General features: G+C 41.1%; 1 protein-coding gene across 7 annotated transcripts in view; it reads left to right on the top strand.

Moving 5' to 3' along the window:
• Positions 1-12,879, top strand: part of RBMS1 (RNA binding motif single stranded interacting protein 1) — a 210,196-nt gene that overhangs the window by 159,581 nt on the left and 37,736 nt on the right. For all 7 annotated transcript variants that reach the window (XM_080798706.1, XM_080798701.1, XM_080798704.1 and 4 more), the window contains exon 3: positions 9,041-9,099. In XM_080798706.1, the coding sequence (XP_080654832.1) occupies positions 9,041-9,099 (59 nt within the window). The remainder of the gene's footprint in view (positions 1-9,040; positions 9,100-12,879) is intronic.

A 12,879-nucleotide genomic window follows, 5' to 3' on the forward strand; every position in this document is an offset into this window, starting at 1 on the left:
AAGTAAGAAGGCAGTCTAGTTTAGTGCCTTCAAATGGTAAGAATTAGAAGTGCCATTATTTGGAGGGGGTTGGGAGAGAAAGGACGACAGGTATTAATTTTTTAGTAGCTGTCATGTGTTGAACACTGTGCCAGCCCCTTACCAGTGGTCCTATGAGCTTAGGTTGTTACCATGACACTGTGTGAGTGGGAATACTGAGGCCAGACAACTATACCGGGATCGCAGAGGTGGTCATTGGCCAAAGAAGCGCTTGAGCATAGGCCTTGCTGGCTGCCACTCTGGGTTCTTTCTACTATAACATTGTCTTCCTTGTGATACAGTAAAGTGAAGCTCAATGTAGACATGAAGGTGAGTTGTCAAAGCAAAGCAAATATATTGCAGGTTTGGGTGGGAGAGGAAGAAAATTTTTAAAATGTTCTCTCCTTGTCAGTTCATAAATTCAATTCAGAAATAAAGACCACTTTCTGTAATCCAAGGTGCCTTTGTTTTAAAAGTTAGACATTAATCAGGGCTCGAGACTTTGAAGGATTCTTTTTTATGATAGATAATCTACATTTTACTTGCAAAATTCTGGGTTCCCTTTTCAGCGAGTATTATTTTCCTCTGACGTATTAGTACTTGGGAGCACTCACTGGGGCCTGGCCACCTGTGACTGCATCCCTAAGTGCTGTGGTACCGTGACTTGTGGCAAAAATATTGTCATACAATAATGTAAGTGACTCTTTGTGTGCTGTGTGCTCTTAAAAGACCATAAAATAGTGTAAAGCTACTTTAGCTTGATTGCAGATCGTAATAGATTTGATACTCGACTGTAATAGCAAATCTGTGTAATAAATCAGATGCTTTATAGTGTGCTTTTTATTTAAAAGAGAGGTATAATGTTTTCATCAAATATGGCAAAAAAGTATTTTAGCCATTTCTAATGAGGTAGTTTTAATGTTCATTCTCTATGAATTATTTAGTTCAAGCCATATATGCAATAAATAGCATCAGTTGTTACTTTTGTAGCAGTTATAATAGATTAGTTAAGCCGCCCAGGAATGTTGAAAAGGCAGATGAGCAGGCATGGCTCTAAATTTAGTCAGAAGAGGATAAAAATCTTGAAATCTGGGTGGGAATTACCACTGTTATTTGTAGTCTGAAGGGGCGCGTTTATCTTAAAATTCAGATAATGTAGATGCATTTCTTGTCTCTTGAAGAATGTGATACTTGGTCCCAAAGCTTCTCTAATTGATTGTCCAGCAGCTCAGGTGCTGTGGAAGAACCAGTCCAGTGGAGGGATAGACTCCTTGAGGATGTTCTGAGCTTCTGCTAAATCATTTCTCATCCTCAGGCTCTAGGACTGGGGCTGAAACTCCTCGTGCCTTCCAGGACCGTGTGGGAAAGGGAGCTGCGGTGGTTCCTTTTCTCCAGCTTCTGTGCACTCACAGACATACGTAAGCCACTGGCTTTCCATAGCCTGGACACCATGGACTCTCTTTCTCAGATGTCAGGTTAAGCATTTAAGGCTGATTCAGAGACATCCTCTGTCTTCAAACCTTTCTGTCCCTTAGAACCTTTCTAGTCACCTCCTACCTGTCCTCATCCGTCTGTTGTAATTTCTTGAACTTGACAGTTACTGCTTGAGTACCAGGAGCAAAATAAATAAATTTAGTAAAATAAAATGTGGCACCTCTCGCTCTGCTAATCCTAGCCATAAGATTTTCATTAATCTTACTAAAGTCTTGCTTTCATCCTATCACTAGCTGTTACAAAACTTCCAGCCACATTTTGTTCCTTGACTCCTTTTCCTGGAACTCAAGGCCCTATCAGACCTTTTCAAACTTTGCTTCCTTTACTCCCCCAACATGGATTGCTCATTAGATGGGTTCCTCTGTTTGTTGTCCTCCGTAGCCCACCTGAATTTCTGCTTTCCCCAGAGTCTTTCCTGGTGGACTTGGCCTTCCTCCTGTGTTTATGCCTCCTTCATTTAGCGTTCGTCAGAGAAATCCGTATTCGTCAGCATTCTTATTTTTTAATATTAAAAATTCCTTACATCCCTTCAAAGATTATCTCCCCCCTCCAGCGTTTGATAACAAGAATGACATCATGTGTATTTTTTGTAGGCCCTGTCTGGTGAAGGGCATGCCAGAGACATGCTGTCAATATTTGTGGGTTGATTTCTTGGTCTGACCTCTTTCTCGACGGTCTTTGTCTTTCCTGGGCTCCATTCACCTTCAGCACCAGGTTTGTTCCTGACCTTTAGGGCTCTAGCAGCTTTTCCTGCCAAGCATTTAACCTTCAAAGCCTGGCTCCAATTTCAGCTGCATTCGATGTAGCTTTCTGTTGTGTCGCCTGTACCAGGAATCACTGTACTCCCAAGGGCACCCCTTGCTCTACCACGCAGTTGGGAGGGACAGACTGCTCACGAATGTTAAGCCGAAACAGCTGTATGGAAAAGTGGAGTGACTTTCTATACCTTTAATATTTGTATATCTTAGAAGAGTCTTATGGTAACATTTAAAATCTTCAGTACTAACCAGGCAAAGTCTTAAAAATTGTGTTTGGTATTGATTGCCTCATTTTAAAGTGTCCCGTGTCTCGTATCTCATCTTCAAATGCTGACCACTTTCTGTACCAAGTAAATAAAGAAAACCAGCCCAGTGAATTACTCAAGGTAGTGAGGGTACACAATAACGTGGACAGGCAACTCCTACTTTTTTACTGTATTCTCCGACAAACTTCTCTATTAGCAAAATGGGTGTAATTTAATACTTTCTTTTCCTTCCCCTATTCAGCCCATTGTTGGGAGAGCTAAAGCAAATTTTAGGAAATCCTCATTTCCTGGGAGGCCACTGAAAAGATAAAACAGCAAAAAGAGCTAGGGGGAAAACGACATACACAGTATCCTCTCTGTGTGGGTGTGTTTGTGTGTGTCTTTTTTTTTTTTTTTTTTTTTCTTTTCCCCCACCAAATCCAAAATAACAAGAGGAGTTTTGGCTTATCATCCTCAAATCCGTTCCCACCCAGTAGATCCTTTTAAGCTTTAGAGAGGGTTGTACCTCCTCCCCACTAATATACATGCTCTGTTGGGCACTTTATTCCAAATAGACCCATGTTGTCTCTACCCAGGAAGTCCGGGAAACTCCCTTCAGAATGTTCTCAGCGTCAGTCCTGGAAGCCTTTGCGGTTTGAGTCTGCCCTCATCCCCTCACTCATTTGAACCTGTGCAGAGTCAAGATAGGAATTGCTTTGAACCTATGGAACAGCCTGTGGTTGGGGACCAGTCTCTGCAGCTGTCAGCGTGGCGTCCAGATCAAAATTCCTGCCTCCCATCTTTGCCACTTACTGTCTGTGCAACTTGACTAGGGCCCAGGCTGCGCTCCCTGGTTTCACATCTACAAAGTGGGAATAATACGTTACCTACTGCAAAGGTGGTTGGGATTAAAATAATTGACTTAAATCACTGAAAATTGTGCCAGGCATAAAGTGAAAGCCGTAGAGATGTAAGTTATTCCTTTTATTATTCTCCTGCATTAACTCTCTAGGTCACATTGTCCCGTATTGATGCTGAACTGATAGGTACTCAGAAGTCATTTCAGTTCCCTGTCCCTCTTTCTTGCTGATGACTGTCCTCTGCACAGGCACAGACTCTGAAAGGATGCCTGAGTCCCTAGTTGTCCTTCACAGGCAGCTCAGCTATTAAAACAAACAAAACCAGTCATCCTCTAGGCATAAGCAGTATCCCGCCCTTCGTCAAACAGAAAATCTCTTTTTTTGTTGTTTACGTTATAAGTATATACTTTTTCTTATTTTTGTTTTCTACACTCTCCTTGCTTTTTCAGGTTTAATGATGTTCATAAAACCTTTCAAAACTAACACCGACACTGCAAATTACCCCATGGTGCCTTAAATGAATTTACAACTGGAATGACCAATGTTAAAATATCTTAGCAACCATTGTCGCCATCTGTTGGTGGTGGGTGGATTGGACTTCACTTTCCAGAGCCTGGGCGTGGAACTGGGAGTCTTCCAAAGCTGCCAGTTCCCTAGTACAGGAGTGTGTGTGTGTGTGTGTGTGTGTACACATACATAGGTTGTACACATGTGTGTTCCTTGTGTACATGCCCACTGGACAAAGTCTAAGGATTGACACCACTGTGTCTTAACATTCCTATCCGGGACTTGTGGTGATTTCAATATTTCAACTTTGTTTGGGGCGCCTGGGTGGCTCATTGGTTAAGCATCTGCCTTCAGCTCAGGTCATGATCCCAGGGTCCTGGGGAGCAGTGGGGAGCCTGCTTCTCTCTCTCCCTCTGCCCCTACCTACTCATTCTCTCTCTTTTTCTCTCTCATTCACTCTTAAATAAATAAATAAAAATCTTGTTTAAAATATCTCAACTTACTTTTCTGTGTCTTCCAATTACAAGGGTGCATTTCTTTTGTAATTAAGGTAAATTAATAAAAAGATAGAGTTTAGGAGGGACTACGTGAAGGGACCGGAGAAGAAAATTAAGTTTTACTTAGGACAGACTAAAATTTACTTTGACTTTATAGTTCAGCTGATGAAAGAAATCTCAATGGAAATGGGGCAGAAATGACAAGCTGTGATAAAAACAGAAGAAATTCTGGTAGATTCTAAGCAGAAGTTTTTATCAGCCAGGTTCACTTGGGGCAATAGGTTTAAATATGAGACTTGACTTGTTATCTGCTCCCTTTGAAATTCTAATGATTCTGTAGTCACATCTCTTAATTACTCTTTATCCTTTTGCTTCCTCTGGAGTGGATTATCTGCTTTTAGCAAAGAATATTATTTTCTGGTAGCCAGGGCTACAGTCTGAGCCTCATTACTTTGAAGATAGGGAAAACCCTCAGAATCTTCCTAGTCACATTTTTTTCCTTTAAAATTCTACGGCTTTGCTCTCCTCTCTGGTGTTGTCAGAGTGTGAGTCCTGTCAGTCAAGAGGCCTTTTTCTTCCAAACCTGTCTCTGTTACTTAATGATTTTTTAAAACAAATTAAACCGAGGGCCAGTGAATATCTGGTTGATTTATGACGTTTTACTCAGCTGTCTGTTACTCTCGTAGGCACGGATGATCAACAATAGAATCAGACTAAATGGAAACCATCTTTAACCCCCACCCTCACACACCTTGCCCCACATCATTAAATCTCACCGCAGAGATAACTAGTAAGCGGGAAAGGGTGTGTGCTCTGAACCCCGCTGTGCCTTTTTCTGTTCCTTGAGGTGCCATTTGATAGACGGCCCAGGCCTGTGTTCTAGATCCTGTCTCCCGTGATCAGAACTACTTGTTCTGCCCTCCAGTCCCACATACAGTGACCGCATCATCATGGAGAAGCTACCAGAGCCAGGGCCTGAGCGACTGAACGTGGGGCATCTTCCAGTTCAGTTATTTGAATAAGATAACTCTGGTGCCACGGGAGGTGTCGCTGAGTGGACAGCCCAAGAAAGAAGATAACTCACCAGAGGTAAACCCTTCTGTACCCCTCAGGTAACTCTATGTAGGGAGTTACAAGGAGGCCACTATGGAATAGCTCCGGAGACAGTACCTTTCTGAGAATTCATGGTCTTTTGGGCTTAACCCACAAATCATGGTGAAAACCGCAGTAGAAAGTAAAACTGAATAAATTTCAGAAATCTCTTCTCCCACACACCTCCCCGAATCCCTCTTTCAACCATAAACCACATGTTTATTTCTTATGTTTAACACAAACAAAAGCTTTACTTTGGCTTGAAAAGTAAATCTCCCATACCTTGATAAGAAGAGGTCTCCCAGTTGATTTCCTTCACTTTCATACCTTCAGTGTATAAAAGAAACATTGTTTCTCGGAATTATTTCATGAATAAATTGCAGTGAGAATTTAAACAAAATTTGTTTAAGCTTTGGGGTTTTAGGAGAGATTTTGGCTTAAAATCTATATGAGTTTTTACTTTCCTGTTTGTAAAAATGGGAATAATAGCACCTACCTCATAAGAATGTTGCAAAGTTAATTAAATAAGATCATGCATACAAAGCCCCTGGCACAGCGCCTAGAACATAAGTAGGAACTGAGTAAATGTAATCCCTTTTTTGGTTTCTTATAAAATCACAATGGATTTGGATGAGGAGATTAGGGATGGTTTCATGGAAGAGATAATGTTTGAACAGGTTCTTCAAGTTCAAACAGGGCTAGAATGGGATAATGATGGGATGAGAGAGACATGTTTAAAGTAATGTTTAAAGTAAATTAAAGCAGCAGACAAGGTTGGAAGCACCAGAAGCTGAAAGCAGGGCTAGAAGTATTGTGTATTTTTTGCTTGGGTCCAGAGGTAGTGAAGGGGAAGGGTGAATATTAGAAACGTGTCAGAGACAACTCAGAAACGTTCCTGTCTGCCTGGACTCAGGATGGCTGAGTCCGTGGTGTCTTGAGGACCTCGAGCCTGGTGGGAGATCAGAGTGGGACACTGCTACTGAATGAAAAAAGAGAAGATGGGTTTGGGCTCTTTAAGGATGGGATTTAGAAAATAGTGGGCATGAGGTGACATTGAATGAGATATTAAAGTATCTTAACATAAAAGATATTTGAGTTGAAAGAGAGACAAAAAACTAACATTGGGGGAATAACAAAAAATCAACTCAGGGGGCACCTGGTGGCTCAGTTGGTTAAGCAGCTACCTTTCCCTCAGGTCATGATCCTACGGTCCTGGGATTGAGCCCCAAGTTGGGCTTCCCACTCAGCAGGGAGTCTGCCTCTCCCTCCCCCCCCCACCAAGTCACTTAGCACACACTTGCTCTCTCTCTCTCTCTCTCTCTCTCTCTCTCATATAAATAAATAACCTCTTAAAAAAAAACAAAACCCAACTCAGGAAGGAGAAACAAGCACCGGTCAGAGAACATGCTCTAAATAACACCATAGCATTGGATGGATTTCCTAGGAAAAGGAAGGGTTGAGATGAGAGTACTCGGCTAAGGAGGGAGACTAGGAGGCCGAATGGGCGAAGAAGCCTGGAAGGAGCACCCAGAAAGGTAGGATGAGATCTGGGGAGCAAGTTCAGAGCAGAGGAGGAGTGGGGTACTTAGATGTGGCAGTGAGGAGTAATGTCACAGCAGCAGAGAGATCAAAGAGAACAGAAACCCAGAAAAACTGGCATGGACTGAGTGCCAGTGCTCCCAGGAGACTTTTCTCTTTTCCTACCTCCCACATTTCCCTTTCTCTCCCGTCGTTAGTGGGGTGAGCAGTACCAGAAGGGTAGAAGGCCAGCCCCTGACCTTCCCTAAATTTCCTTTCTTCTTTTTGGTTTACAAAAGACTCTGAACTCTGTGACCTCAAGCAGAGTCTCTTAATCTCTGTGACTCTCAATCCCCTTATCCTGAACTGGAGTCATACTAACTCTCTTCCATACTGTTGGAGAGGTTTGAGACTCGAATGCAGTCTAAAAGCATTTCCAACCAAAACTTTTGCAAAGGAGCGTGCTGATAAATAATCCAGCATGAAAGTAACCTATAGAGAAATGGTTGCTGAAAAGGTGGTTTTTAAATCACTTATTTTCTCTGGTTTTCAGATTTTTCAAAAATTAGTACTCTTTTTTGCTAAGCATGGTGACCTGTGTTAATGTTGTAAATACTCAGAATCTCTACAGGGAATTGAAGGTGTTTGTGCGATATTATGCCTCTTGGATGTAATTGTCATTTGAACCTTAAATTATCTTTACTTTCATGCCTGGTTAGTAATCATTTGATTATGTGATTACACAGAGTGAAAATGAACCGGGAAAAAGAGGTGGTTCAAGCCATTTGTTTCTTCTAGATAAATATATTTCAGCTTGTTCAATGCATAAACCAGAAACCTACAGTATTCAGAAATGCTTTAAAGTGCTACACAGATGCTTCATTTCCTAAGCTTTCAAGACTTTTTAGACCTTGGGGTCAATCATGAGAAAGTACTATTAGAGAAAATATGAAATTTTAAAAGTAATACACAGGAAAGTAAAATTAAACATGTATAAATGAGGGTACAGGTCACAGATCCGTGATGTGAGTTACATGCATTTCTCAAAGTCCCCACAATTTTTTTTTTTTAAGATTTTATTTATTTATTTGACAGACAGAGATCACAAGCAGGCAGAGAGAGAGGAGGAAGCAGGCTTCCGGCTGAGCAGAGAGCCGGATGCGGGGCTCGATCCCAGGACCCTGGGATCATGACCTGAGCTGAAGGCAGAGGCTTCAACCCACTGAGCCACCCAGGTGCCCCATCAAAGTCCCCACAATTTTTAAGAATTAATTTTCAAAGGTTTTTCCTTAGCTTTTTGAAGACGAGCACAGATGGCTGTGCTTTACCTTGTGGTGTGGCCACTCAAAGGGTTCGGGTTGGGACATGGACTTATTAAGCTACACTTCTACTTCATCTTCAACAGCGGACCATTAAGAGGTTAATATTCTGGAATTTTTCCTTCTTCCCCCAACATCTGTTGTACCTTAAGGAATTCCATCACATTTATACAGACCCTCATTGAATTAATACTTAATCCCTGGTTCATGGTTTTATATTCTTGATTGTTCCTATCATTTCACATAGATATGTGGAGCTATTATTGCTGAGTTGAAAGAGGTGTTAATAATATATTAGTTATATATCTTTATAGATTTATATAAACATTAATAGTTATCAAAGTGTTAGGTTAATTTTACAGCCTTGCCTTCGGCTTTATATTCACGTAGTGTTGCTAGAAGTAACTTCTTATGGAGTTCATTCCCTCCCTGCCCCCCTCCCCATATTTCTTTTTTTGATCCAAAGGGTGTGAGGTAAGTCCCTGATTCCTCAAAGGTCAACATCAGACCGTAATCTGAGGATTCAAATAGGAGGCCTAGCCAGTCCCTTCTTTTAGTTTGGTTTTGAGTTTAAAATTCTCATTGTCTGTCCCCTAAGTATAGGGCATTTTGTCCTTTGAATTTTGCAGGTGCTTGAAAAGTATGCGTGCTCTCTGGACTTTGCCATTCCTAAGGGTTCCTTGATTTTAACTTCTCCTGTTCTTTTTTTTTTTTTTTCTTTTTATCTTTCAGATATGGGAAGATAGTCTCCACGAAGGCAATTTTGGATAAAACAACAAACAAGTGCAAAGGTATATTCCCTTGGATGATAATTTACTACATCCTAGCTCTAGGAAACTGATCTTTGGTTTCAAAACTACTACCTCCATTTTATTAAAAACCGAGTCTTCTGTGTCCCCCAGTTCCGGTCTTGCACGGTGTCAACATATTCCTTTACATTTGTCCCTGGCGGAGGTTTGGCTGGAAACCCTACAGCAGCTAGCACTTTGCCAGAGTCACAGATCTGACTCCGGTGGAGCTAACAGGCAGGATACTGGTTGGCATTTAGCCCCTACTTTAAAAGGGAAGTAGAGTTAGAAAATAGCTTTTCTTTCCTGAGCCTGAGGAGATTAGAGCTGCTTACTGAAGACCATTGGACTGTACTAAAGAACTGAAAAGATTACATATTGTGCAAATTGGCTCTATTAATTAGAATAGAGTAGTTTTAAGCAGTACTTAATTACATGTTTCAATACTCCCAATTGTTCTGTGCTGAATGCCTGTTGACAATATTGGCAGTGGGGAGGAGAGAACCATTTTCACTGACCAAATTGTAATAGGGAGGGGAGGTCATACGCCCCTTTGAAATATGCTGCTGCACTAATTTGATGCACTGACCTTCAGTTTTCCATGTAATTAGGATGAGCTCATCCAGCTCCGTGAGCTGGAAGTGGAGGCGGCGTCTACAGTAGGCAGCGCTGATGCCCGGCGGTTCTGACTTTTAATGATCCAGCATCTTAACAATGGGCATGTGATTTCGAGGAAAGGGGAAGAATAGAGTCAGCTGACTTTGAGTCCGACCACTGACCCCATGAATTGAAATAAGGTTGACAGGAATAGGCAGAGAAGGCAAATCTCCTCATTAATTAGACCCCAGTTTTTTTAAGGAGTGGCGATAGCTTTGGCTTAGCACTGTCTGCGAAAGTCATAGAATGGAAATGAACCGTATGGGAAGCCTCACCATCGAAGCCAGCCATTTCCTTTAATCTAGACTTGAAGTGGTTCATTGTATTTGTGTCTTCTTCAAAGTTCCTGCATTTAAAGGAGCTTTTGTGGCCATTATCTAAGCCCCTGTTTAAGCCACATGGCACATGAAGACAGTTTTGCCTAGGGACAGTGAATAAAGCAGTGCTTTATGTAGAGAGGTACTCAATAAATATTTTAAATGAATTAAACTAGAGAGTCAAATTGTAGACTGAAATGTTTATATTTAGTTGCCAAGGTTCGTGTTATTTCACGTATTTGTAAACGATTTGAGAAAACGGACACAGGGGAAAAAAAACTTTCAGTTTTATAAAGAAAAGTGGACTTTTGCAGGCATAAAACAGGAAGCTGATCTCAAACATTTGTTTCAAACTGAGAGAGAAAATCACAGAAGACAAATGGTTTTATGGCTTGACCCTACCTTTCCTCCCACCCCGCCCCCAGCAGAGAAGAATCTTAAATGGCAGATCAGTGTGTTAAAAATTAGCACAGCTGCCCAGTTAAGTGAGGGAGAGGACTCAGAGGACTCCCCAGCTGAATTCTTCCCTCTCCCCTGCACTGAACACGCCTACCTGTAGTACACTTTTCTCCAATGAGAGCTTGTTCCTTAGAAACCAAAATTCCATAAAATGCTCAACACAGTATAGAAAAGGTGTAAGTAAAATATACTCATGTGAAATCGGACATTTTACGATACAAAGCCTTCCCGGTTGGAAAATATTCCAAGATAAGTGGAGAGATTTGTGGGGCTTTTAAAATAAGGGAAGGAATAATTCAGAACTGATTGTCCAAACAGCACGTCTCCTGGAGACCTTCTCTGAAAGTGAGCCTCAGGAGATAGTGCCTTCCGTGAGGGCAATGGTAGGAACCTTTTAGGGCTCTTATAGACATGTCGGCACATGTGGTGGGTGGGTCAGTGAGTGAGGGGACCAAGGGAGCAAAATGGGTTTATAAAATCCTAGAAGCAGAATGAGAGAGATCCTGGAAAAAAAAGTTATTTTAGGACAACTGAGAAGAAATAACAGGATACCTCATAAAAAAGACAGCATGGTAGCCATTGATAACATGAGAAGGCAGATAAGTGAATGGATGAATAGATGTATAAATATAGATAATGCATAAGGGATTACAGAGTATTCACATAAATAGAAAATTCACATGTTATATACTAATTTTTTGAGGTTGACCATATCAAAGAATTTTATACCTAAAGTTAGAGACCTTAGAGGTCACAGAACATTTTTTTTTTGTCTCAAAACATATTTCGGAGTCTCTATCCAAGAAAGAAAATTACACTGAAGGAAACATTGCTCTGAATAACATGTACCTTAGCTATTAAATTTGAAAATTTTTGAGTCAGTTGCTCTTCTGCATTTCAGTTTTTGTCAGGTTTTACCCAACTGAAGGTATTTAAACACTTTCCAACACCAGTATAGATGGCAGTTCCAAGCCAAAAAAAGTTTACAGAGTATCAGTTGTGACACTGATTGAATAATTTATTAATGCTTACAGAGTTACATACAAAACTAGAACCCATGTAGGCAAATGCCACACACACACACACACGTTAAAAATGGGTGGGGATAAATCTGACTAATGGGAAGATAGGGGTAAGAGCAGGAATTCTCAGCTTACTACAGAAATGGCCTGAATTTGCTAATAGCCAAAACAAAAATAAAAAAACATATCTATTTCCGTGGCTTAGTGACTATAATGTGGAGGAAAATTCAAGAAGCAGGAGTACCATAACTATTCCTGGTCCTGAGACCCAAGGAGAGTCCTTCTAGGGTTCTAGTGAGAGGCTGCTGTGTTATTTAGCAAATCCCACCTTTAGAAATATCTTTATACCCATTTATGCAATGAAACCCACGGAACCTATAACTCAAGTTGATACACTCTTGTATTTACTTGAAAGTAATGCAGTAGACAAAATGAAAGAGCACACGGTTGCATGCCTACCTGTTAGATTTGTTTACAGCAAAGATATTTATTGAAAATATTTACTGAAGTATTTATGTGCTTAGAGAAGGCCAGAAAAGAATATAAACAACTAAAATGCAACCATTATAGATTTTTCCTAATAAAATAACAGGTAAAATATACGAATACTACTTGACTGATAATAAGCTCAACCCCAGTTACATCAGAGTTGAGATCTTCTGTTTCTTGTGATTTACTGACAACAGGAACATTGTGTTTGGGGGGGGCGGGTAATCACACTCAAATATCCATCCGCGGGAGTGACATCATTTCTTTGAAGCTGGCTCTTCGTTTACGGCCTGCTCAAGTTGTACGTGGGTGATGAAGTAGGTGCGAGGGCGACAGAGTGTGTGTGTGTCCCCACAGAGGACTGCGGATTAGCATTAACTGATGGGTTTCTAAAAACGCTCTAACTGCGTTGACTCTAATTGCTGATGTGGCCGTTGAGCACTGTTCTCTGTTTTTACCTGAGCCAGCTCTTCTTTTTCTTTCCAACCTGGCTGTTTCTCTACTGTCAAAATCAAGTCAGGCTTTATTTCCATCCAATTCCAAGTAATAGAAGGGAGCTGCTGCTTACTTCAGCTTTAACGCGTCTCTGCTGAAACCTCTATTTCGATAATGGATGCTTTACTCTGTTTCATTACAACTGGTTTAGTTACCAGACAGTAACTTTTGGTACTAAGATTGCCAACCGACCTTTGAACCCTTGCCAAGCTCTGTGTTTGGCCTTGTTGATAGGTATGTGTGTCCGGTTGAATGGACACTAGTACTTTTCCGTGGAAGATACTCCATTTTACCCTGTCAAGAAATCAGTGCTAGGACTGGCCCTTCCCTGCAGCCTCCAAACA

This window comes from Martes martes (genome assembly GCF_963455335.1).
Source record: "Martes martes genome assembly, chromosome: 3".
In the NCBI taxonomy this organism is placed as follows: domain Eukaryota; kingdom Metazoa; phylum Chordata; class Mammalia; order Carnivora; family Mustelidae; genus Martes; species Martes martes.